At 41.8% G+C, this 24,864-nt stretch overlaps 1 protein-coding gene across 3 annotated transcripts; it reads left to right on the top strand.

The window, feature by feature from the left end:
* Window positions 1–7,551: 7,551 nt before the first annotated feature.
* On the top strand, window positions 7,552–23,011 carry FAIM (Fas apoptotic inhibitory molecule). 3 transcript variants are annotated; one of them, XM_065942482.1, is made up of 5 exons: window positions 7,552–7,563; window positions 12,927–13,059; window positions 13,404–13,632; window positions 17,481–17,530; window positions 22,544–23,011. In XM_065942482.1, the coding sequence occupies exons 2-5, from the start codon at window positions 12,949–12,951 to the stop codon at window positions 22,691–22,693; spliced, it is 540 nt and encodes a 179-aa protein (XP_065798554.1). In that variant the 5' UTR covers window positions 7,552–7,563; window positions 12,927–12,948; the 3' UTR covers window positions 22,694–23,011. The 3 variants fall into 3 exon arrangements, with proteins under 3 accessions (XP_065798554.1, XP_065798553.1, XP_065798552.1); XM_065942481.1 differs by lacking the exon at window positions 7,552–7,563 and adding an exon at window positions 7,590–7,857; XM_065942480.1 differs by lacking the exon at window positions 7,552–7,563 and adding an exon at window positions 7,861–7,949.
* The last annotated feature ends 1,853 nt before the right edge of the window (window positions 23,012–24,864 follow it).

The raw sequence follows: 24,864 nt of genomic DNA, 5'->3' as shown, positions 1-24,864 counted from the left end.
ATATGCAGATGACACTACCCTTATGGCAGAAAGTGAAGAAGAACTAAAGAGTCTCTTGATGAAAGTGAAAGAGGAGAGTAAAAAATTAGCTTAAAACTCAACATTCAGAAAACTAAGATCATGGCATCTGGTCCCATCACTTCATGGCAAATAGATGGGGAAACAGTGAAAACAGTGGCAGATTTTATTTTTTTGGGCTCCAAAATCACTGCAGATGGTGACTGCAACCATGAAATGAAAAGATGCTTGCTCCTTGGAAGAAAAGTTATGGCCAACCTAGACAGCATATTAAAAAACAGAGACATCACTTTGCTGACAAAGGTCCTGCTAGTCAAAGGTATGGGTTTTCCAGTTTTCATGTGTGGATGTGAGAGTTGTACTATAAAGAAAGCTGAGTACTGAAGAATTGATGCTTTTTAACTGTGGTGTTGGAAAAGACTCTTGAGAGTTCCTTGGAATGCAAGGAGATCCAACCAACCCATCCTAAAGGCAATCAGTCCTGAATATTCATTGGAAGGACTGATGCTGAAGCTGAAACTCCAATACTTTGGCCCACATGATGTGAAGAAGTGACTCATTTGAAAAGACCCTGAGGCTGTGTAAGATAGAAGGCAGGAGGAGAAGGGGATGACAGAGGATGAGATGGCTGGATGGCATCACCAACTCAATGGACATGAGTTTGAGTGAACTCTGGGTGTTAGTGATGAACAGGGAGGCCTGGCATGTTGCAGTCCATGGGGTTGCAGAGTGGCCAGGACTGAGGGACTGGACTGAACTATAAAACCATAAACAAAATGACATTCTATGCCCCAGGCCATTTGATGGAAGAAAAATGTCACCACCCTTCTAGTAATTTGATAATCCTAGTTTGACCTCATAGGATCAGACATTTCTGTGCCTAATAAGGAGGAGCTAATGAAGGAGGAGCTCACAATGTATGCTTTACATCTGCATCTATGTCTACTTGAAGAAGGTGGTCTATTCCCCTCCCTGCTTTTTTTCATTATAAAATTGTAGCTCACTCAATCCTCGGGGCAGCGCTCCTTTGCCTGCCCGCTTGCATCTCTTATAAGCATCCTATATTAATAAATCTACTTCTTGCCTGTCACTTTGCCTCTCGCTGAATTACTGCACTGAGACACAAAGAACTTGAGCCTTAGGAAGTTCAGGCACCAGGTGAGTGATTCTAATTAAAAGATCAATGGTTCAAGTCCCAAGTTGGGTTTTGGTGCTGTTTGAGTCCCAGTCACATGGGTTAGGGTCCCACACTGGGCTTTGGATGGGCTCAAGTCTTGGCTTCATGGGTTCAGTTTCCAAACTACATTTTGGTTGGGATTGAGTCCCAGCACATAGATTCAAGTTCCCATCTGAGGTAAACGGATTCAGGAGGAGCCTGGCATGCTACAGTCTATGGGGTTGCAAAAAGTTGAACATGTTTCAGCAACTGAACAACAACAACAAATATAATTTCTCTAGATAACTACTGAAGGTGTAGTTCGAAGCAAACATAGCAAATTCATAAAAATGTTGGCCTTTGGGGAAGAGAAGAAAGTAAAGGTATTAGGGTTGAAAGTCAAATACCAATTTATCTTCAATATTTCCTTCTACTAGTGAAAAAGGAGGGAAGGGGGAAGGGCACAACCTCTAAAAAATGACATAGCCATCGGTTCAGTTCAGTTCAGTCGGTCAGTCATGTCCGACCCTTTGCGACCCCATGAATTGCAGCACGCCAGGCCTCCCTGTCCATCACCAACTCCTGGAGTTTACTCAAACTCATGTCCATCAAGTGATGCCATCCAGCCACCTCATCCTCTGTCGTCCCCTTCTCCTCCTGCCCCCAATCCCTCCCAGAAACAGGGTCTTTTCCAATGAGTCCACTCTTTGCATGAGGTGGCCAAAGTATTGGAGTTTCAGCTTCAGCATCAGTCCTTCCAATGAATACCCAGGACTGATCTCCTTTAGAATGGACTGGTTGGATCTCCTTTCAGTCCAAGGGACTCTCAAGAGTCTTCTCCAACACCACAGTTCAAAAGCATCAATTTTTCAGTGCTCAGCTTTCTTCACAGTCCAACTCTCACATCCATATGTGAACACTGGAAAAACCATAGCCTTGATTAGATGGACCTTTGTTGGCAATGTAATGTCTCTGCTTTTTAATGTGCTATCTAGGTTGGTCATAACTTTCCTTCCAAGGAGAAAGCGTCTTTTAATTTCATGGTTGCAATCACAATGGCAGTGATCTTGGAGCCCAAAAACATAAAGTCTCACACTGCTTCCACTGTTTCCCCATCTATTTCCCATGAAGTGATAGGACCAGATGCCATGATCTTAGTTTTCTGAATGTTGAGCTTTAAGCCAACTTTTTTACTCTCCTCTTTCACTTTCATCAAGAGGCTTTCTAGTTCCTCTTCACTTTTTACCATAAGGGTGGTGTCATCTGCATATCTGAGGTTACTGATATTTCTCCCAGCAATCTTGATACCAGCTTGTGCTTCTTCCAGCCCAGCATTTCTCATGACATAGCCATAGGACATGATAAAAGCTGGCTAGGGCCAACTAGCTCCAAGATGGTGGAAGATTCGACTTCCAATAGACCTTAAGCCTCACTATACACTGATTCTATTCATTAGCTAAAAGACACACTTCAACAGCACCATGAGTTCCAAGCTAATCATAAAATACCAAAAAGTAGGCAGTGCCCAATTCCTGGAAATCTTCACTCCTTCCCTGAAATAGCTGAAATAATCCTCCCACTCATTAGCCTATGAAATTACCCAGATAATAAAAACTAATCACACCGTATTTCAGAGACTCTCTTCTGAGATGGCCCACACTCTGTCTGTGGAATGTTTCTGTCCAGATAAATTCACTTCTTATCTATCACTTTGCCTCTCCCTTAATTCTTTCCGCATTGAGAACCTGAGCTTCATTACCTCCTGAGACCCAGTGTGTGATCTAAATTAAAAAGCCATGGGTTCAAGATCCAACCTGAGTTGCACAGATTCATTGCGATTTTTTATTGAGCCAATAAGAATGGTCAATGCTGGTGGTGGGAATATGAGCATTTTTCTCTGTACTTTCCCATATTTTTAAAATTTCTCAAAGTAAACTAGATGCAGATTTTTGTCTTAAAAAATTGAAACACAAGCCTTGGAATGCTCCTTAGACACTTTAAAGGTGCCTTCCTTTGGTTCTTTGGTCTAAGGAAGGGTGAATCTACAAACCCCACTCTCCAGATGACTCAGACCAAAATCTATTTTCTCCTAAAACTGTCAAATTTTTCTGGTTTGAAGTTTATCAATCCATCTTGGTTTGATCCTTTTCCACTTTCCGTGTTTTGTGTAGGTAGAGTCAGAGGCTCTTTGCGCTGAAGGAGAGAGGCCCAAGCAGCAGCAGCCTGGCTGGCAGCGGGAGACTGGTTACTGGCACTGGTGCTGACACACAGTCCTCTGAGTCCAGAATCCTGGGCTCTGGGCTCATTTGAAAGTCTCTGGTGCAGCTTCCATTAACACATAGCCAATAGTCATGCTGGACCGATATTGGAAGGGCACATGCAAAGTTTTAAACTTGTAGGTATCAGGTGATGTAACCTTTCCCTTTAATTTTGATGTCCATTCTTGCTGTTTAAGAAGTAATTTCAGAAAATCCATTAGTTCATTAACAATTCCCTTTTCCAAAGGAGGCCCAATGAAAACATGGACTATTATGAATGAAAGAGGATTTAGGTGCTCTCTTAAAATAAATCACTGATGTCTATGGGTGGGCTGGTGAGAGGTAGTTAGAGAGGTTAGAGCAAGCAACATCCAGGCACTTCTCGGGAAACAAGAAAACAATCTCAGAGTGGAAATAAAGTCAAAAACAGGATCACCAGGTGAGTATGTTTCACGCTCAGGTCAATACCTTTCACGGTGTTTTGTTCACACTTTCTTTTCGTAATAATCCTCTTTGATAACAAGTGACCATGCCTACCTCCAGTGTGCTGGGCCCAGGGAATAAGTAGGTAGAAAATACAGCCTAAACTGGCATGTTCCTTAATTCCAGATATCCCAGAAACTATACCCAAGAAGGAAATATTGGTGCAGAATAAGCCAGCGGCAAAATCAGACTGCCTCACCTATTTAGGGGACAGACTTGAATGCACTTCGTGAGTGGGCTGAACCCCTCTGCACTCTGGGGCCCTTAGGCAGAGGGGCTCCCCAGACCCCTAAGACAGGATCTATATTCAAGCACAATACTTTTCTAACAGCAGACTCTGATAATATGACCTTTGAAAATTCTTTGTGTGTGTGTGTGTGTGTAATAAAGTTTTATTAAAGTATAAAGGAGATAGAGAAAGCTTCTGACATAGGCATCAGAAGGGGGCAAAAGAGTACCCCTTTGCTAGTGTTAGCAATGGAGTTATATACTCTCCAGTGAATCCAAAGAATGTCTGGAGGTTGCAAAGACCTCACCAGACCCACTCCCATAATTTACATTTTAAGATAACAGAGTTGGCCAGAAGGTTTTATCCAAAGACTGTCCTCAGGCAGGATACATCCTTGTAAAGACCAGACCTACTCCCATAATTTATGTTTTAAGATAACAGAGTTGGCCAGAGGGTTTAATCCAGAGATTGTCCTCAGGCAGGATACATTACTGTTATATAATCCTAAGGAATGTAGAGGAGAAAAAGTAAAAAGTTTGTCCTTTCTTCCTCCTTGAATATCCCAGACCTCTCTCTCCTTGGGGATCCCTAGACTTCTTATCAACCTGCCTAGGAAATGACTCTCTCACTCCCCCTTTTTCTTTTAGGAGAATTATGTTGCCTAGGTAAAAGGGGCGTCGTTCTCATTCCATAACTGCTTCCGAGCTGACAAGGGGTGTTGTCCCTAAATTGGTGAGGCAACATATTCTCCTAATCCTCATAGTGAGGATGTCTGATCCAGGGGCTCCAAGTAATAGTTGGAGGAGGCTGTGGCACTCATAGGAGCTCGGACAACTATTTGTAAATTAAAAGCTTTTAGACGGTTAGAAAACCCCATTATACAGTTACAGATGTAAGGCAAAATAGTCATTAAACCAAGTTAAAATCAAAATGAAAAGTCACATTATGTCCATAGTTACATCAGTCCATCTTAAGGTTGGTCGATGTCATCAGTTTAAGAAGAGGCATCACATGCGATTGTTGAAGGTATTTGCAGACTTGGAGAAAGTTCTTTCCTTGAAGTGGAGATGTCCACCACGGGAAGCCTTCCACTGATGAAGAGGGGAGTGCTCCGCAGACCCAGCAATTAGACTGATTGTGGAATGCAGCATAGGAGTGAGCCCAGGACAGGAAGGCATTGTCTTGAGGATCAAACGGCAGACTCAGGATTTCTGGAGTCAGTAGAAGTAGGCTCACATGGATTATCAGGCCCATCTTGTCCTGAAGGATCCCGGAGAGCCCCCAAGATGAAAGGTTGTTGCTGAACGATAAGACGCGGGATTCTTGACTTCCGGAGGAGACGAATTCAATCCGGGGTCAGAGACGAGGCTGGATCACTCAGAGCTTTTGTGTAATAAAGTTTTATTAAAGTATAAGGGAGATAGAGAAAGCTTCTGACATAGGCATCAGAAGGGGGCAGAAGAGTACCCCCTGACCTTTGAAAATTCTACAGGCTGGCTTCATGTGCTGGCCCTGCGACTTCTGTAGGCCTTTGAGTCTATGTAAGATGGGAATAACTACTGGACTGTTGTGAGAACTACAGGCAATTATATACAAGGCACAAAGCAAGCAGTCAATAAACTATACCTTATTGGTCTTGTAAAAGATATTCTGATTCCCAAAGTTTTACAAGAAAATATGATCCTTCATTAAACAATATTTTTGAGCTACTGCTCAACCAGGGTTTCCTGGCCCTAACCCGACAATTCACAACTGTTTCTCAGGAGATCTAAGGACAAGAAAAAGGAATTAGGGATGCATCTTCATCTATTTCTGGAAATTTCCACTCTGGGCCTTTTGCCTTCTCCCCTATCTCCCTGATTCATTCTTTCAATCATCATTTATTGAAAAGTCTCTATTCAAGACACCAGTGCAGAAGAAGATGCAAATATGAAAAGTCTTTGTCTCCAGGGAGCTTTCAATACAGGGTAGCAAACAAAAAATCAGTGCTAAGCAAAATCCCTGTAACATAATTTCCTTGGGAATTCAGTCCCTTACTTTGCAGACTAGTTAACCGAATCAACAGATTGTTCTTTATTGTTTCTCAACTGCTGTTCTCTCACATACTTGCTCAGCATCCTCACTACCAATCCCATAGGTGAAACAATCCTTCTTTACATTAACATCAAGCTGAGGGAAGAAACTGGGACCTGCATGTCCCTTTGCCCTCAAATCTTCAGAGCCCCCAGAGAACCCTTTCACATGTTTATTTTGCTGCTGAATCCATTTTCCCCAGGGACCACTCACTGCTCTTTTCAGATGGCTCACTCAACCATCCTCTCCTCTGCAGAGATTGCTGTCTCTTCCTTAATGAAAATCAAGGCCACCTGAAACATTACTCAGGTCTACTCTTCATTCAATCAACAACACTTACCAGAGCATAGTAGGAGCCTGCACTGTGCAGACGTGGGAGCTGCTACAGTGAGAACCAAGCGGCCATGGTCCTTGACTCCACAGACCTCAGCCTAGCATTAAGCTGCCAGGGAGCCGCGCTCAGTCGCTTTAGTCGTGTCCGACTCTTTGCGACCCCATGGACTGTAGCCCGCCAGGCTCCTCTGTCCATGGGATTCTCCAGGAAAGAATACTGGCGTGGGTTGTGGTGCTTCCTCCAGGGGATCTGCCCAACCCAGGTCTCCCTCATTGCTGGCAGATTCTTGACCGCTGAACCCCTGGGGAAACCCTATTATGATGTACATTCAACAAAAATTACACGAATACTTGCACCAACTTGAACAGAACTGAGAATTCCAGGTGTTGCAAGTCTTAGGATAGTTTTTCTTAAGAAATGACATTTGAAGAACAATCTCAATCGCAATGGAGGTTAACTAAGGGAAGAGGCAGGGAAGAGCGTCCAGGCAAAGAAAAGAGCATCTGCAGAGGCCCTGGGCTGAAGGACTTCACATCATTTGAGGATCTATCTAAACGAAGCCAGGGGAGACCGGGGCAACATCATACATGGGGCCTCGTGCCCATCCTAACGAGTTTTGATCTTTCTAGGAGTAATCAGCAGCTTTACAGAGCTTCAAGGAGACAATGCCTTGATCGGATTTACCTGCCCCGTGCTTCAGAGCAGGCAAGGTCTGGTTTTGCCCACCCGGTTGGCTCCAGCGTCCAGCCAGCGCCCGCTGTCAGCGGGTTCTTACGGAGGCGTCTCAGCGCAAAGCCGGCCGCGCGGACAGCGGCGGGGGTTGGGTCGCCGCGCCGGCGAGGGGCGGGCGGCGGTTGGCGCTGGGCACCTCGGGGACCTGAAGCGCGACAGAGTCGGCGCGCTCGGAGCTCTCGCTGCTGCGGAAGCTGCGTCTGGTTCTCGGCGAAGGGCCTAAGTCGGCGGAACCCACCGGTCTCTGGGCCCAGAGCCCCCAGAGCCCCACGGCGCCCAGGTGAGCCTCGCGGCCCAGGTGGGGCGGCCCGGCCGGCCCGGAAGCCCCCGCCGCGGTGCGGGCGGCCGCCCTCTCCCGGCGGCGGCGACGCCGGCGGCGGGCGTGCTGGGCAGTGGGCGGTGTCCCGGCGGCGGTGCGACCCCGCGGCGAGGCCTGGGCCCGCGCGGGAGGGGGAAGGGCGCTCCGGGCGTCTCGCGGAGACCCGGCCGCTGGCGGGGCGGAGACCCGGCGGGGCGGCGGTTTGCTCCTGCCCGGCCAGGCCCTGGAACCCGCGGCTCCGGCCTCTGCCCGACTGTAAGTTCATTATTTGTCGCAGTCGGGAAAGTGGAGCCGACGTCACAGGGAAGGAAGCGCAGGAGCGAACCTTCGCTGCCGCGGAGCACCGGGTTAGCATTAAGGCGTCTTTCCTTCCAGTCCCCTTTTCCCTGCAAAGATGAGCCGGCTGTATTTTTGCAGAGCCCGGATCTGAGTGCTGCAGCCTGGCTTCTTTGTCTTACCAGTACACCCCGCGCGTCTGCGCGCTGAGGTCTGTCTCCATCCTTTTTATTGGCCGCGAGCGGGTGCTTCGGTGCCAGGTTTTCCGCGCCTGACCAGGGCCGGACGCTTGCTGAGTGACAGGACTGTGATTCACTCCACGGATTATCTCCACGATGGTGAACATACGGGTGGTTTTCACCAAAAACGATTCGTTGAGCACTGTTCCCTCTGGGTTTTTTTTTTTTTTTTTTTAATTTTGTAGCGAGGCCTGCGGTACTCATTGCAAAATGCTCCTTGGAAAAGTTATTCGCGTTTTCTGTGCCTCACATTTGGGAACACCTGGCTCAGAGAGCTAACTGACAGACTTTGCTGGAGGTCCCAGTGCTGATCCTGCGGGCCCGTCAACACCTCTTCGTTTAAGTTTGACGTGCCTTGTGCAATAGCTGGCCTTACCTAGAGCTTTGCTGAAAAGAAACTGAATACCTTAGTAATTTTTAAAACCGACTTAGGTTTAGCTTGGATAAAGCATTACAGTCCCCAGTACGATTAAATCTAAGTTAAAGCAAAATTCAGACTGGGATTAGATAAATAGTGGAAACGTTTTAAAGTCCTACTCTGAAACATGGATGTTGAGTTGCTAGGAGAGGGATTTTAAATGATTATGCTGAGGGATATGTCTCTAGAACCTCAAGAAACTTGCCGTGAAGACATGTAAGCTTTCAAATAAGTGACATTATCCTTATCAGTGAAAATAAATGGAATTTGTTTTTCCACCCTTTTTACTTAATTTTAAAACCTGTGTGCTGAAATAGAGGGAATTTTTCTTTGTAATGATCATTTTCCAGTTTGATCTCATGGTCCTGATAATTAAATGTATGCATAAGTTTAAAATGACAATGGATGAATTCCTTTCTCTCAAGTTTTAAAGCATAGGCTTTCCTGGTCTTTCCACCCATTTGGCAGGATTCTTTCTCTGGGGACCTTTTCTGGTTCTTTGTTGTTGTTTAGTCCCTGAGTCGTGTCTGACTCAATTTTGATACTTAGCCCGCCAGGCTTCTCTGTCCAAGGATTTTCCAGGCAAGAATACTGGAGTGGGTTGCCATTTCCTCCTCCAGGTGGTCTTCCTGACCTGGGGATTTATCGAACAGCACCACCCCCACCCACACCCCCCCACACCCCCTGCACCCCTGTCTCCGGCGTTGGCAGGCAGATTCTTTACCTCTGAGCCGCCTGGGCAGCCCTGTTCTGTTCGTTACTGCTTCCCTTTCCTAGGACAGCCCCATGGCTGTGCTGTAATCATCTTTTGTCTCTGCAGAGCCTCTCACTCTGAGCTTAGTGCCTGGCGTATGAGTGACTGATGACTGCTAGCTTGGCAGATGAATTTAGAATTATGACATGAATTTAGAATATGACAATAGCTTAGAGATTTGTGTGACAGGTAAATTTATTATTCAAATGAGTAAGGTAGAAACTTGGGACATGTACAGCTGTGATCATCTCTTGGTCATAAGGGAAATCATATTCCAAGAAACACTACTGGCAGGACACCCAGGTTGTTTTTTTGTAATAAGTTTGTTGAGATATAATTCATATGCCATAAAATTCACCCATCTAAAGGATACAATTCAGTGGGGGTTTTTTTTGTGTGTAACAGTATTAATTTTTAAAAGTTGTGATCAATATATATGACATAAAAATTGCCATTTAAAAATGTCCAGTTCAGTGACTTCAATGAACATAAAGTTCATTTATGATGTACAGCCATCACCACTATTTCCAAAACATTTTCAACACCTTCAACTGATACTCCCTAAGTAAATGTTGAATGTATGAATGACTGTTGATAGTAGAGAGAATATTTTATGTGACCTTGATTTCTAACCTCTCTTCTAATTTGTTGTGTTGCCTTTTATGCTTTATATGAAATATAGTTAAGATGGTACTAAACCTTATCTTAGTGTGGTAATGTTTGAAATTACTTAAAGTGAAAAATTGGGCAGTTCTTTCAAGTTTGTTGAATTACTGAACTTTCTAGAGTCTCTAAAAGTTGTAGAGCAAAATCTGAGTGATATCCCAAACTCTACTCTGATTTATGAAAGATACGTATCCTATGTTATATTATGCTATTTAGCTTACTCTATTCCTCTGTTCTAGGATACCCTCCACTTTCATAGGAGATATCCTAAGAGGTATTTTTAAGACTAGAAAAATCTACAAATATATAAGGTGCTAGGATACCCTCCACTTTCATAGGAGATATCCTAAGAGGTATTTTTAAGACTAGAAAAATCTACAAATATATAAGGTGCTAATTACAAAAGGGATTTATTTTAGGTACAATGTATTTTTAATCTTTAGTTTTTATTCTAAAATGTTTAGCTTTTCTTTGCCTGTTGGATTGCTTTTATGGGTGACAAGGTCTTCTTTAATATCTTTCAAAAAGCAATTTGTCAAAAAAAAAAAAAAAAAAAAAAAAAAAAAAAAAAAGCAATTTGTCACATTTGGTTATTTCCAAACAAAAAAAAGATTGGCAATCTCCCATTTTTACAAGGAGAGAGCACCCTTGGACATCTATATGGAAAAGACTAGACTAGAGTAGGTCTTGGAAGCAAAAAAAATAGTTGAATTTATTATTCAATAGGTTTGACGGGTACAATTGTTAATCCTAAATCTTCAAATGTGGATGGTTTTCTATGCATGTGAGTATTACATTTGCTTCTGATTTTTAGCGTTATAGCCCAGATACTGTTTAGTTAATTACAGAGGTGTTCTGGACTCTGGATTTGGCTTGGACTCTTCTGGTGACCTGAGCAAACCATTTAACTTTTGTGAATTCATTATTGGCACTAGTAAATTAAGTGGGTTTGAGTAAGTGGGCAAATTAAGTTTGCTCTTAGAAAGCAAACTGGCACATCCCTGGCTGCTTCCTGCACGCTTAACATTTCTTTGAAGTTATCTTTAAAAAATTTTTTAAATTATGTATTGTACCATAATACAGCTTTCTAAATTCTAATATGAAGATTGAATTTTAAATTTGTTGCTACCATGTAACATGGCTGCCTCCAAAGGATGCATTCTGTTTATCCTGGGGTTTTCTGTATTCCCTGACCTACTGCCTCATACCCTTGGGGCTTCTTCTCAATTTGAGAAGCAAGGGACCCAGAGGACCTCTACATCTCTTGCAACTCTGACATGGTATGATACTTGAAATAAACTAGAGTTTATTCTCTTAGTTTTAGGAAATTATAAATCCATAACAGGGAAAAATATGACTGGGTGACTTGCATGATTTAATTTCTTTCCCTGACAATTAGAGATTCCAGTTCTATTGTATGTAAAAGCTGTTTCATCAGAAACTGCATGCATTTTAAGAAATGGATTGCAAACTTAGAAAAACTCTTTGCACATGTCATCTTTGTTGCTCTCAATCTTTCCTTGCTGCACTTCTGCTTTTTTCTTTCCTGGCTCCTAATTGGATTAAAGACTATTTTGCCAACCATGGCATCTGGAGATGACAGTCCTATCTTTGAAGATGACGAAAGGTAAATGTCTTGCATTGTGATAAAACTGGATTATGAAGCTTTAAAGATGGGCTTTAATCATTCAGGAGAGTATCCAGGCTACTTTTTTGGAGAACACATTTTTTAATACTGCAAAATGCATAGTTTTGCTTCTCCGTGATTTCCAGCAAGGGTGGTGAACACCTGGCATGGAGGTGGCCACCACTAATGTGACATCTTTTCCCATAAAACCTGGATGTGAGGTCTGCAAATCCCTCTCAGCACAAAATTCTCGGCAATTACTTCCAAAATGATATGCAACCTATTTACTGTTTCTGGTTTAGAGCCTACAAAGGAGATTAGAGTGAATGAAGAGGAGGATGTGGTTAAGAGAATAGACTCTGGGACCAGACTCCTAAAATTACATCCCATCTGCCACTTACTATCATTGTGACCTTAGACAAGCCTTTAGCCTCTCTGAGTCTTGGTTTCCTCATCTGTAAATAGAGGAATAATAGTAACCACCTCACTGTGTGTAAAGCTGTTAGAACAGTGATTGGCACACAGTAAGTACTGAATAACTGTTAGTTATGAACACTACTGCTGTAATGTTACTTCTCTCAAAGCTAAAACTCTGTATCAGTATAAAAATATTACTTATATGTTATATATGCATTGTATATGATATATATTTTATATTAAGACATTAATATAAAATACATGTTTAAGTTGTACCAGAAATGTCACAAAACAGAATCCTTTATATTTTTAATAAGATTTCCTGTAAAAAAAATTTCCTGTAATAATGACAAGATTACTGTCTTCCATAACATTTTTATATCTATTATGGAACATTTCTTCCATGACTTTTTTCTCAGTCTTAGTATTTTTTTTTTTTTTTAGTCTTAGTATTTTTACATTAGAACCTTTTTTTTTTTTTTTTAAATGAATCCCTAGTTATTGGTTCAAGTATAAAAGGTTTTAAGAATTCTTGCTTTAGAGTGATAGGATCTGAAAAGATAAAATTAAATCCTGTGCTTTTTAAATGACAGGAGGGAGGAGTAGAAACTTTTTACTGACCTTTCTGTGGCCAAGCTTAAAATACTGTCCTGGATAAACTGATTGATTCTTAATCCTATTACTGTTAAGGTGACTTTGGAATTATCTGACTGTATACCCATAGATAGTAATTTCATCTTAAAAGAAGAATGCATAACAGGGTGATAATAGTTACATGTATTGTAAGTAGGCTTTCTTAGCTTATATCACTTTAATATTTTGTAATTTTAGGGCTTTTCAAGATCTGATATTTTCATCTTGGAAGGATTAATTGGTTATTCTGTTACTGTTTTTGCCTATTATAATTGCTTAATTTTATTCCCTTAGCCCTCCTTACAGCCTAGAAAAAATGACAGATCTTGTAGCTGTTTGGGAAGTTGCTTTAAGTGATGGAGTTCATAAAATTGAATTTGAACATGGGACTACATCAGGCAAGCGAGTGGTGTATGTAGATGGGAAGGTAGGAAAAATTTTACTTTGTGAAATATAGTGTACAGAGAAGCTTGATTTTGCTAATGTATATTCTTCCTATGTGAATACAATGCTTTTCCCTTACAGTGGTTATATCTTTATATATTGACTTTTATCATTTTGCCATACAAAGCAGACTAATAATAGTTGTGGGATTCATAGACTATAACATCTAATATTTAACTTTAAAATGCCTTTATTTTCTAAAATCTTTGTATCATGAGGTAATAAAATAGCACTGCCATTTATTCTCTTTAATTATATTATTTCCAAAGTTAAACGTTTAATTTTCTCCCATTTGTATGTTTTTAACTTTCGTATTTTATTACTTAGGAAGAGATAAGAAAAGAATGGATGTTCAAATTGGTGGGCAAGGAAACCTTCTGCGTTGGAGCCGCAAAGACCAAAGCAACCATAAGTATTGATCCTGTCCGTGCTTTTGCTTATGAATATACTCTGGAAATTAATGGGAAGAGTCTCAAGAAGTATATGGAGAACAGATCAAAAACCACCAGTACTTGGGTATTACATTTGGATAGTGAGGACTTTAGAGTTGTGTTAGGTAAGTGAAAGCCATTTCTGCAGAGTTTCTTTTTTTTCCTCGGAATTTTTGAAAGCCTTTTTCCAGTTTCTTCTATCGTCTATGGTTTTGAATGAGAAGCTTACACCAGTCTGAATCTCGTTAGTTAGTATTGTTTTCTGTCTGGAAGCTTTTGGGGGCTCATTTTTATTTTCCAAAGTTTTACAGTGATGTGTTTAGAAATGTAGTGGCTCACCAGCTGCTTTATTTTTAGACGAAAAATGGTATTTCAGCATTTTTAAAAATTTGCCTTTTTTCAAAATTGAGTGAGGTTGATCCTCTTTTCGTATGTAAGGTCCTTTTGTGTTTTGTTTCTGATAATGCCTATGTGTTTCCTGTGACCTGTTTTCTTTTGGGTTGTTGGTCTTTATTCTCCTTGATTGCTAGGAGTCTTTCTGTTACTAAGCGCTGTAACAGAACTTAGTGCTGTGAGTTCTAAGTGCTGTGAGCTTCAGATATTTTTCTGTTTGTCATATTGTATGACTTTGCTTCTGTGTGTGTGTATGGGTTATTTTAATCATGCAGAAATCTTTTTTATTTCATGTAGTCAGAGTTGCTCCCTTTTTCTTTTATGGCTTCTGATTAGCAATGTTCTTCAGAGGAATGTTAATACCACTATTACAGAAAATCTGAGTACGTGCAACTATTACAGAAAATCTGAGTATGTGTACATGTTCAGGAGGCCAACTAAATAAAATTCCAACTATCACCTCCATCGTGGTTTATTTGAGCACTGTGGGCTCCGATCGTGCCATGTGAGCTGGGTTTCCCACAACCGTTGCCATAGATGCTTCCCATTCAGGCTCCCACTGGTTGGCCACTCCCATATCTCCTGGGCCCTCTGCCTTTCTCTCTGTGCCTCTAGCCCAGCTCCAAGTCTTTTCTCCACTCTCCAAGTGAGGGTCCTATCTCGAGGTGCAGGAAGAAAAGACCCTGTTCCTGGAGTAGATGGCTTGTTAGAGTCAAGGCACCTCGCCCTTGACCCCCAGGCGGCCTTTGACCCCTAGAGTCCTTGTAAACACACAGGTCCTGCCTCTCTCTAGCCTTTGTTATAATGACCAAAGCTTGTCTTCTGGCTGCTTGATGAGTATAGTCTTCTCTCTTGACACTCCTGGGAACCCTGACATTCACAAGTGGTTCTGGGGATCCTCCCCAAAATGCATGTATGTCTGTGCACAAGGCACACATATAGCTCAGTTGGTAAAGAATCCACTTATAATGCAGGAGACGCCGGTTTGATTCCCAGGTCAGGAAGATTCACTGGAGAAGGGATAGGCTACGCACTCCAGCATTCTTGGGCTTGCCTTGTGGCTCAGCTGGTAAAGAATCTGCCAGCAACGCAGGACACCTGGGTTCGATCCCTGGGTTGGGAAGATCCCCTGGAGAAGGGAAAGGCTACCCACTCCAGTATTCTGGCCTGGAGCATTCCATGGTATAGTCCGTGGGGTCACAAAGAGTCGGACAGTACTCAGCGACTTTCACTTTCACTGGAGTGAGCTGTGGCCACTTAGCTATGCCCACGTGTATCATGGCAGCATTTTGCTCTATTGTGTCAGCACTGTACTCAGCACAGTCCACCAAATACTATACCTATATTTTTTTTATGATTCAATAAATTTCCCCCAAAGTGAAATCATAACAAAATGAATAGAGATTATTGTACTCTTCAGTATGAAATTTAAGGCTAAATTGCTGTCTGTCTATATGAACCCTATGCCTGCTTTTCTGTGGTCTCTTTGTGCCATCATCCAGGTGGGTCAGTATGAGAGGCAGGGAGATTCATCTAGTTTCTGATGTTAAAGAAAATTTGGAGAAGGATAAATTAAGAATTTGGGATTAACAGACGCACACTACATATATAAAATAGATAACCAACAAGGACCTATTGTATAGATCAAGGAACTCTATTCAGTATTTTGTAATAACCTATAAGGGAAAAGAACCTGAAAAAGAAAAGCAACATTGGCTACAACCAAAGAACAAAAATGAAAAAGGGATAAGTTTAAATATTATATTACTTGAAATATGTAGGTTTTTTTTTTAATATGTAGGTTTTTAAAAAGCCCAAAGCACTCTGTAATTTGCTAAAATAAATTGATATCCTAATGGAAGCATATTGTAATCCTGGGAGTGTGTAAACCCTTCTTTGATTCAATACCAGACCTTCAGTTCAGTTCAGTTCAGTCGCTCAGTCGTGCCTGAGTCTTTGCGACCCTATGAACCACAGCACGCCAGGCCTTCCTGTCCATCTCCAGCTCCCAGAGTCCTCCCAAACCCATGTACATTCAGTCAGTGTTACCATCCAACCATCTCATCTTCTGTTGTCCCCTTCTCCTGCTGCCCTCAATCTTTCCCAGCATCAGGGTCTTTTCCAGTGAGTCAGGTCTTCGCATCAAGTGGCCAAAGTATTGGAGGTTCAGCTTCAACGTCAGTCCTTCCAATGAACACCCAGGACTGATCTCCTTTAGAATGGACTGGTTGGATCTCCTTGAAGTCCAAGGGACTCTCAAGAGTCTTCTCCAGCACCGCAGTTCAAAAGCATCAATTTTTCGGTGCTCAGCTTTCTTTATAGTCCAACTCTCACATCCATACAAGACCACTGGAAAAACCATAGCCTTGACTAGATAGACCTTTGCTGACAAAGTGATGTCTCTGCTTTTTAATATGCTATCTAGGTTGGTCATAACTTTCCTTCCAAGGAGAAAGTGTCTTTTAATTTCATGGCTGCAGTCACCATCTGCAGTGATTTTGGAGCCCAGAAAAATAAAGTCAGCCACTGTTTCCACTGTTTCCCCATCTATTTGCCATGAAGTGAAGGGACCAGATGCCATGATCCTAGTTTTCTGAATGTTGAGTTTTAAGCAAACTTTTTCACTTTCTTCTTTCACTTTCATCAGCAGGCTCTTTATTTCTTCACTTTCTGCCATAAGGGTGGTGTCATCTGCATATCTGAGGTTACTGCTATTTCTCCCAGCAATCTTGATTCCAGCTTGTGCTTTCTCCAGCCCAGCATTTCTCATGATGTACTCTGCATATAAGTTAAATAAGCAGGGTGACAATATAGAGCCTTGACAAACTCCTTTTCCTATTTGGAACCAGTCTGTTGTTCTATGTCCAGTTCTAACTGTTATTTCCTGACCTGCATACAGATTTCTTAAGAGGCAGGTCAGGTCGTGTGGTATTCCCATCTCTTTCAGAATTTTCCACAGTTTGTTGTGATCCACACAGTCAAAGGCTTTGGCATAGTCAATAAAGCAGAAATAGATGTTTTTCTGGAACTCTCTTGCTTTTTCAATGATCCAGCAGATGTTGGCAATTTGATCTCTGGTTCCTCTGCCTTTTCTAAAACCAGCTTGAACATCTGGAAGTTCACGGTTCACGTATTGCTGAAGCCTGGTTTGAAGAATTTTGAGCATTACTTTACTAGCATGTGAGATGAGTGCAATTGTGCGGTAGTTTGAGCATTCTTTACCAGACCTTAGAAATTTAATTAAAACATTTCAGATGATATGAAAAAAAAAAGAGGATATTCTCATATGGAAAGTCTCTCCTTACATTCATTTGTCTGTATCCTCCTTTATAGATTTTCTTTAACAAATCTTCATCAGTGTATATTATATCATGATTTTGTCTTAAAAGATTGGTTTCATTTTGATTTTGTCTAGGAACAAAAAAACACAGTTTCTTCACATTTGGAAGAATTTCAAAGCCATGAAAAGTTAATGGAGTTTTTAAAATATAGTGTATCAAACTTTTCTTAAAATAATAAAGAGTTAAATTTATCTTTAAATTGCAGGTTATAATTTTTTTCTAATCGGTTACTTTTACAGAGAAAGACACTATGGATGTATGGTGCAATGGTAAAAAAATGGAGACAGCGGTAAGTTGATCATTTGATTACTGTCACCATGTCCATGAGTGACCAGTGAAACATTGCTGTGTTTCCTAACTATGCAGATTTGTATAATTAATGAAGGTCCTTTTGGTTATAAACAAAAAAGAGATGAAATAATCCTGTCTCCAGAATCTGAAGCCCTTTTCTTGGTAGTGCCTGGGGTAGTGAGAGTTTAGAAACAACTCATCTTATGACTGGTACCAGCCTCGGACACTGCTTGTCCTCTCCTGTACCATCCTCTATCCTAAAAAGATCTAACCCACATTTAAAAACTTCCTCCCCAAAGGTTGCATCCTCCTGTGTTATCCTGGTTTAAGTGGTGCTTTATACTACTGTTTCTCAAATTTGCATGCACAGAATCATCTTGGATCTTGTTAAAATGCATATTCTGACATGTCCTCAGGTGATGCCCAAGTTGCTGGCCCATGGTCACACTCTGAATAGGAAAACTTTACACCATACACTCAAAACAGATGGTACTTTCTCAAAGCAAAGGTTGTGAAAAAGAAACAAAGCACACATGTCAGGTGAGGCAAAGGCAAACAGGAAAGGGCACTGTCACAAACCCCAGAAGACAAGTGGGATTTGTAGACCAGCAGTGCTGAAAGGCTGCCCTGCTCGTTGTAGCTGAGAAACCCTAGTGTGTTGGACTTTTGCTGCCTTGCAGTGTTATGGCTGTGGTGGGATGAGTATAGAAGTGAATTTCAAGTAGGTAGGAAATAATAGTGGTGTGCACAGCAGCAGGAGGAAGTGAAGCAGAGGAGACGGTACTGGACACAGGGAGTGTGGGCCTAGGAGCTGGAATGACTGGGGGGAAATATCCATGTGTTATGGGATCAGCTGGCAAGTCCCCTTTCGTGCTGACTTCAGTTGTGACACTACAGCTAGAGATGATGAAAATCATGAGAAGCTCTCTTTGCCAGGTATACTGTAGCTAGCTACCTATTGTGGTTGCTGCTATTACCTTCTTTTTCCGTTGTAGGTTTGGGAGGGTTAGGAGATGTCCTTGGAGGGAAGGCCTGGAATGAATTTATTCAGTAGACAAGCTAGAATCTGCTGGGTGGGCCTTGCAACTGCTTCTAAGGAACTGCACAAGCCAGAAATCAAAAGTTACAAAGATTAATGTGTGTCTGTGTCTTAATCCTGGTATTAATTCTTGAAGGGACATGCAACCAGGGTTCACTCAAAATTGAACCTAAGCGTTTGAGCCATCCTCTGGGTTCCATCTACCCACTGAGACTTTTATGCAGAGGCTTAGTGAGCTCTTCAATACTTTGGGGCCTGTTTTGGACCAGACTCAGCGACCATTAACATGGACGGTGCCTGCTGTCGTGCCCGAGGCCATGCCTGGTGGTCCTTTCTGTTCTCTCTGTCCTACCACGGAAATTTCTAGATGGAGAGTCAGCAGTTTGGGGTCACATTCCCTCCAACCCTCCAGGAATTCTCCCGTGCAAAAGTAGCTTTGTTTCAAGAATGTGGTTGTAAATAAGCAAGAAGTTGAAATAATATCCATCCACAATGTCTTTGTTCCTAACTGACAAGAAGCCACAAGTGTCTGGACAATAACTCTCTCTCACCCAGTTGTCTCCTCCTCGTAACCGCAGCCTACTTGGCAAGGTAGTTTTGGCAGCTCTGTGTCGGGCAGCCTTCCCAGCGCTATGCACACCTGCTCTCGCTGCCTGTGAGCTGCAGCTTATTTTCTCCATTTCCTTTTCATTTCAAAGCATCATGACCAGATTATGTATCTGTCAAATTGCCAAGAAGCAACTTGCAAGGATTGAGTACTCAACCCTTGCTTGCCTCTCTAAATTGATATTTACAGAAGTATGCCCTAAAGCCTCTTTTCAAAGCTCAATGTGAAAAGGGCTAAAAGAATACACTGGACTCCAGGATCAGCACCCCACCCCCAGTCCTTGTGGTGGTCAGTACACATCCGTGTTGGCCAGATTCTTCCCAGAGCCAAGAAAAACCTTCCCTCTCTGATGCCTCCTGTGCTTTCTTTGGCTAGATAATGTTAGCAACGGGGCCTTGCTCTGTCTGCTTTGGCTGCCAGGAAGCTCATAGCCAAGTTGTACGTCTGATAGTGCTCTTTTGCTTCTTGGCATAATTCATTTTTATCCTCTAGCCTCGAGCTCTTCTTTACTTTTCTGTGCTACTTGGCGCCTTTTTACTCTGAATCAGTGCTGTTCAATAGAAATATAGTATGAGCCACAGATATGAGCTTCATGTATAACTTTTCTAGTAACCACATTTTGAAAGTCTTATGGTGAAGATCATCTTAATAAAAATTTAAGTCACTGTATCAAAAATATTATTTAAAATGTAATAAATATATAAAGTTTTCAATGAGTCTTTGTTTCATACTAAGTCTTCCAAATCCAGTGTATTTTTTCTTTTCTTTTTTTAAAATCCAGCTAAGTTTCTATGGCATGTGGGATCTTCCTGCGTAAGCGATCAAACTTGAGTGTCTTGCACTGTCAGGCAGAGTCTTCACCACTGAGCCACCAGAGAAGCCCCTCCAGTGTATTTTTTTCCCCTTTAATAGTGTATCTCATTTCAGATTCACCACATTTCATGCTCAATTGCCACCTGTGGCCAGGGGCTATTGTACCATATACAGCAAGTCTAGACTCAGTTCAATTTAGTTCAGTCACTCAATTGTGTTGAACTCTTTGTGACCCCATGGACTGCAGCACGCAGGCTTCCCTATCCATCACCAACTCCTGGAGCTTACTCAAACTCATGTCCCTTGAGTCAGTGATGTCATCCAACCATGTCATCCTCTGTCATCCCCTTCTCTTCCCACTTTCAATCTTTCCCAGCATCATGGTCTTTTCCAGTGACTCAGTTCTTCACATCAGGTGGCCAAAGTATTGGAGTTTCAGCTTCAGCATCAGTCATTCTAATGAATATTCAGGACTGATCTCCTTTAGGATTGACTGTTTGGATTTCCTTGCAGTCCAAGGGACTCTCAAGAGTCTACTCCAACACCACAGTTCAAAAGCATCAATTCTTCAGTGCTCAGCTTTCTTTATAGTCCAACTCTCACATCCATACATGACCACTGGAAAAAACATAGCCTTGACCAGACGGACCTTTGTTGGCAAAATAATGTCTCTGCTTTTTAATATGCTGTCTAGGTTGCTCATAGCTTTTCTTTCAAGGAGCAAGTGTCTTTTAATTTCATGGCTGCAGTCACCATCTGCAGTGATTATTTTTGAACCCAAGAAATAAAGTCTCTCACTGTTTCCATTGTTTCCCCATGTATTTGCCATGAAGTGATGGGATGCCATGATCTGAATTTTCTGAATGTTGGGTTTTAAGCCAACTTTTTCACTCTTCTTTTTCACTTTCATCAAGAGGCTCTTTAGTTCTTCTTCACTTTCTGCCATAAATGTAGTGTCATCTGCATATCTGAGGTTATTGATATTTCTCCCAGCAGTCTTGATTCCAGCTTGTGCTTGATCTACCCCAGCATTTCACATGATGTACTCTGCATATACGTTAAATAAGCAGGGCGACAATATACAACCTTGATGGACTCCTTTCCCTATTTGGAACCAGTCTGTTGTTCCATGTACAGTTCTAACTGTTGCTTCCTGACCTGCATACAGATTTCTCAAGAGGCCGGTCAGGTGGTCCGGTATTCCAATCTCTTTCAGAATTTTCCACAGTTTTTTGTGATCCGCATAGTCAAAGGCTTTGGCATAGTCAATAAAGCAGAAGTAGCTGTTTTTCTGGAACTCTCTTGCTTTTTCGATGATCCAGTGGATGTTGGCAATTTGATCTCTGGCTCCTCTGGGTTTTCTAAATCCAGCTTGAATATCTAGAAGTTGATGGTTCACATATTGTTGAAGCCTTACTTGGAGAATTTTGAGCATTACTTTGCTAGTGTTCAAGATGAGAGAGATTTTTGTGGTAGTTTGAACATTTTTTGGCATTGCCTTTCTTTGGGATTGGAATGAAAACTGACCTTTTCCAGTCCAATGACCACTGCTGAGTTTTCAAAATTTGCTGGGATATCGAGCGCAGCCCTTTTACAGCATCAGCTTGTATGATTTGAAATAGCTCAACTGGAATTCCATCACCTCCACTAGCTTTGTTTGTAGTGATGCTTCAAAAGGCCCACTTGAGGGATGCATGAGTCAAGTGCTCGGGCCTGGTGGGCTGGGAAGACCCAGAGGAATCGGGTGGAGAGGGAGGTGGGAGGGGGGGATTGGGATGGGGAATACGTGTAACTCTATGGCTGATTCATATCAATGTATGACAAAACCCACTGAAAAATAAAATTAAAAAAAATAAATAAAACAAAAGGCCCACTTGACTTCACATTCCAGGATGTCTGGCTCTAGGTGAGTTATCACACCATCATGGTTGTCTGCGTCATGAAGATCTTTTTGGTATAGTTCTTCTGTGTATTCTTGCCACCTCTTCTTACAGTAGTGTTAGGTTTTATGTTATTTATATTGTGTATTTATTGTAAGCCACCTTGTAGCCTGAGGAATCCGATTTTCTGAGTGGTGAACAACACTCCATCTCTCACTGACTGGGGGCTTCAGCAAGTTATTTAATGACTGTGTGCCTGTGTTCTCATGTATAGAATATGGATAATAATTATACTCCAATCAGCTTATTGTGAGGATGCCATAAAGCAATGCATGTAAACCATTCTTTGTATAGAAGGAATCACAAATTTCCTATCATTTTCACTTTTGTAAATAGTCTCTATTTTCTGTATAGTATATGTTATGGACACATAGCCATGAGGTATACTTCTTTTTTTTTTTCTCTGAAACTTAAGATTCTTAAAGACTACAGTGGTACAAATAAAAGACTTTCAATTTATAACCGAGACCTAAAAACAAGCTTCTAATCTTGCAAAGCTTACCATTGAGATAACATGTACTTCATTATGTCTCCCTTTCTCAGTGATGTTAATGCTCTGGACAAATATAAATGTTTCTGGAACACTAATTCCTCCTTCTTTTGTTTGCCTAGGGTGAATTTGTAGATGATGGGACTGAAACTCACTTCAATATTGGGAATCATGACTGTTACATAAAGGCTGTCAGTAGCGGCAAGCGGAAAGAAGGGATTATTCATAGTCTCATTGTGGATAACAGAGAAATCCCGGAAATTCTGAAATGACTTCATGTTAATGAATTTTAATCTTAAGAAGTAAAGATCAGGACTTTTAAATTACTGTGGTAATTAAATATGCTTAGTATGTACTTTTCAGTACATCTAGTCACCTTGTTTTTATTTTATAGTTACTTGAAACTAGTGTTTTAAGCATCAGGAAAAAAATATGTATCATAAAAATTGCAATCTATTTTGTAAATAATAAAAAATGTTTTAAAGTCAAATGGAAAATAAGATATGGACCAAAAAATCACTAATGTTTTACAGGAGCAACTTTTACTATAATAAACACTATAAAATAACATGAGTGCTACTTGATTTGTCTTTCTTGAAATGGATGTCTTTGTATATATTTTTTACAATGGATTTCTAACCAATGTATTCACTTTAAACTTTTTGTTGTTGTTTTTATTTTTTGGCCGCACTGTGTCTTCATTGCTGCGTGTGGGCTTTCTCTAGTTGTGATGAGCAGGGGCTACTCTTCATTGCGGTGCACAGGCTTCTCATTGCAGTGGCTTCTCTCATGGAGCACAGACTATAGAGTAGGGGTTTGAGGCAGGAGACAGTGGGTCTCTGGGCCAGACACCTGGTGCTTGTCAAGTGGAGTAAAACTGAGCCTTTGTTCTCACACATATACTCCAAGGACAAAGCCAGTGGTAGAAGCTGAGTTCTGCTAAAGCAAAGAGATAAGGTGCCCATTCCTCAGGTCAAGGAAGACTTCCCTGTCTCTACATGGGCAGGAAGTCTTCTGGGGAGTAGAAAAATGAGGGGACCCCACTCCATAATCAGTGTGGATATGCAGCCATAGGCTTCTACAGTGGGATCCATCTTAGCAAAATGTGCAAACACCTTGGGGAGGAACTATGGACCACTCGGATGTGAAAAAAAAAACAGGTGGCCAAGAGTAAACAAAGACCTAGAAGGCCTGTCCTAACAAGTGAATGACATCACCTCAGTACTGTGCTGCTCCTCCTCACTCAGGACACCTGCATTTCTCTCCAGGTGTGTCTCCGCCTAGTGTCTGATGTACTGCACTCCCCATTAGAGAGGCTGCGCATATCCTTTGTCTTGGGTGTGCATCTCTGCCCTGCCTCTGAGTTGGATAAGCAAACTGGTTTCCTGTGTGCTCTCCCATACATTGTGCTGTACCTCTAAATAATAAACTTTGTACTTGTTTTTACAGTTTTTGCCTCCTTGAAACATTCTTGCTTTCAGACAGGGGCAAGAACCAGGGTCACTTTGCTTCTAGCCCCGAGTCCCTGGTGGTCTGGTGGGTAGGACTCGGTTTTCATTCAGGCTACTGCTAACTCACTTCAGTCATGTCCGACTCTGTGCAACCCCATCCCTGGGATTCTCTAGGCAAGAACACTGGAGTGGGCTGCCATTTCCTTCTCCAGTGCATAAAAGTGAAAGTGAAGTCGATCAGTCATGTCCAACTCTTAGCGACCCCATGGACTGCAGCCTACCAGGCTTCTCCGTCCATGGGATTTTCCAGGCAAGAGTACTGAAGTGGGCTGCCATTGCCTTCTCCATTCAGGCTACTCGGGTTTAATTCCTGGGCAGGGAACTAAGATCTCTCTTCAGGACCATTCACTGCTCTCCCTCCGAGATCAGGCTCAGTAGTTGTGGTGCTCGGACTTTGTTGCTCCATGGCATGTGGGATCTTCCCGGACCAGGAATCAAATCCATGTCCCCTGCCTTGGCAGGTAGATTCTTAACCACTGGACCACCAGGGAAGTCCTCTTTGTATGTTTTTAACCTGTGCAGATAGTCTAGTTTAAAGCAGTTGTTGTTCAATGATATTAGCTTAATTGGAGAAAATGAGAAATTTTCAGAAACTTAAGGAAATGTCAAATAGTGTCACATAAAAATTTAATTAAGAATAGGTTTCTGAAAATGTAATTGTTTTCATTTCATCACCACGAGGCCCCCCCAGAAAAGAGGAAGAAGCAAAGCTTCTTTACACCAGACAGCATCAGTTGCATCGTCAGGAAGTGTTTAAAAAGTCAGAGTTGAATGCCTATGTGGAGGTAGCACCAGTGTTAGCATTTTGTGAATGAAGGAGGCCCACTCAGGCAGACTCACAGACTTCACAGAGAACTTCATCTCTGAAGTTCTTTCAAGGCAGGACAGTTTAATAGAAGAACCTTTTATCAGGGTATTTCATGTCTATTATC

Source organism: Muntiacus reevesi, chromosome 8, assembly GCF_963930625.1.
Source record: "Muntiacus reevesi chromosome 8, mMunRee1.1, whole genome shotgun sequence".
NCBI classification, from domain to species: domain Eukaryota; kingdom Metazoa; phylum Chordata; class Mammalia; order Artiodactyla; family Cervidae; genus Muntiacus; species Muntiacus reevesi.
Note: the sequence above shows the minus strand (reverse complement) of the source record. Positions and strands in the feature narration are given on the sequence as shown.

What these genes read in the sequence shown, in the direction of transcription:
- FAIM (XM_065942482.1), top strand. Translation starts at nt 12,949, where the DNA reads ATGACAGATCTTGTAGCTGTTTGGGAAGTTGCTTTAAGTGATGGAGTT. An exon ending in GGACTTTAGAGTTGTGTTAG is followed by an intron (nt 13,633 to 17,480) that starts GTAAGTGAAAGC and finishes TTACTTTTACAG; the next exon opens with AGAAAGACACTATGGATGTA. An exon ending in GTAAAAAAATGGAGACAGCG is followed by an intron (nt 17,531 to 22,543) that starts GTAAGTTGATCA and finishes TTGTTTGCCTAG; the next exon opens with GGTGAATTTGTAGATGATGG.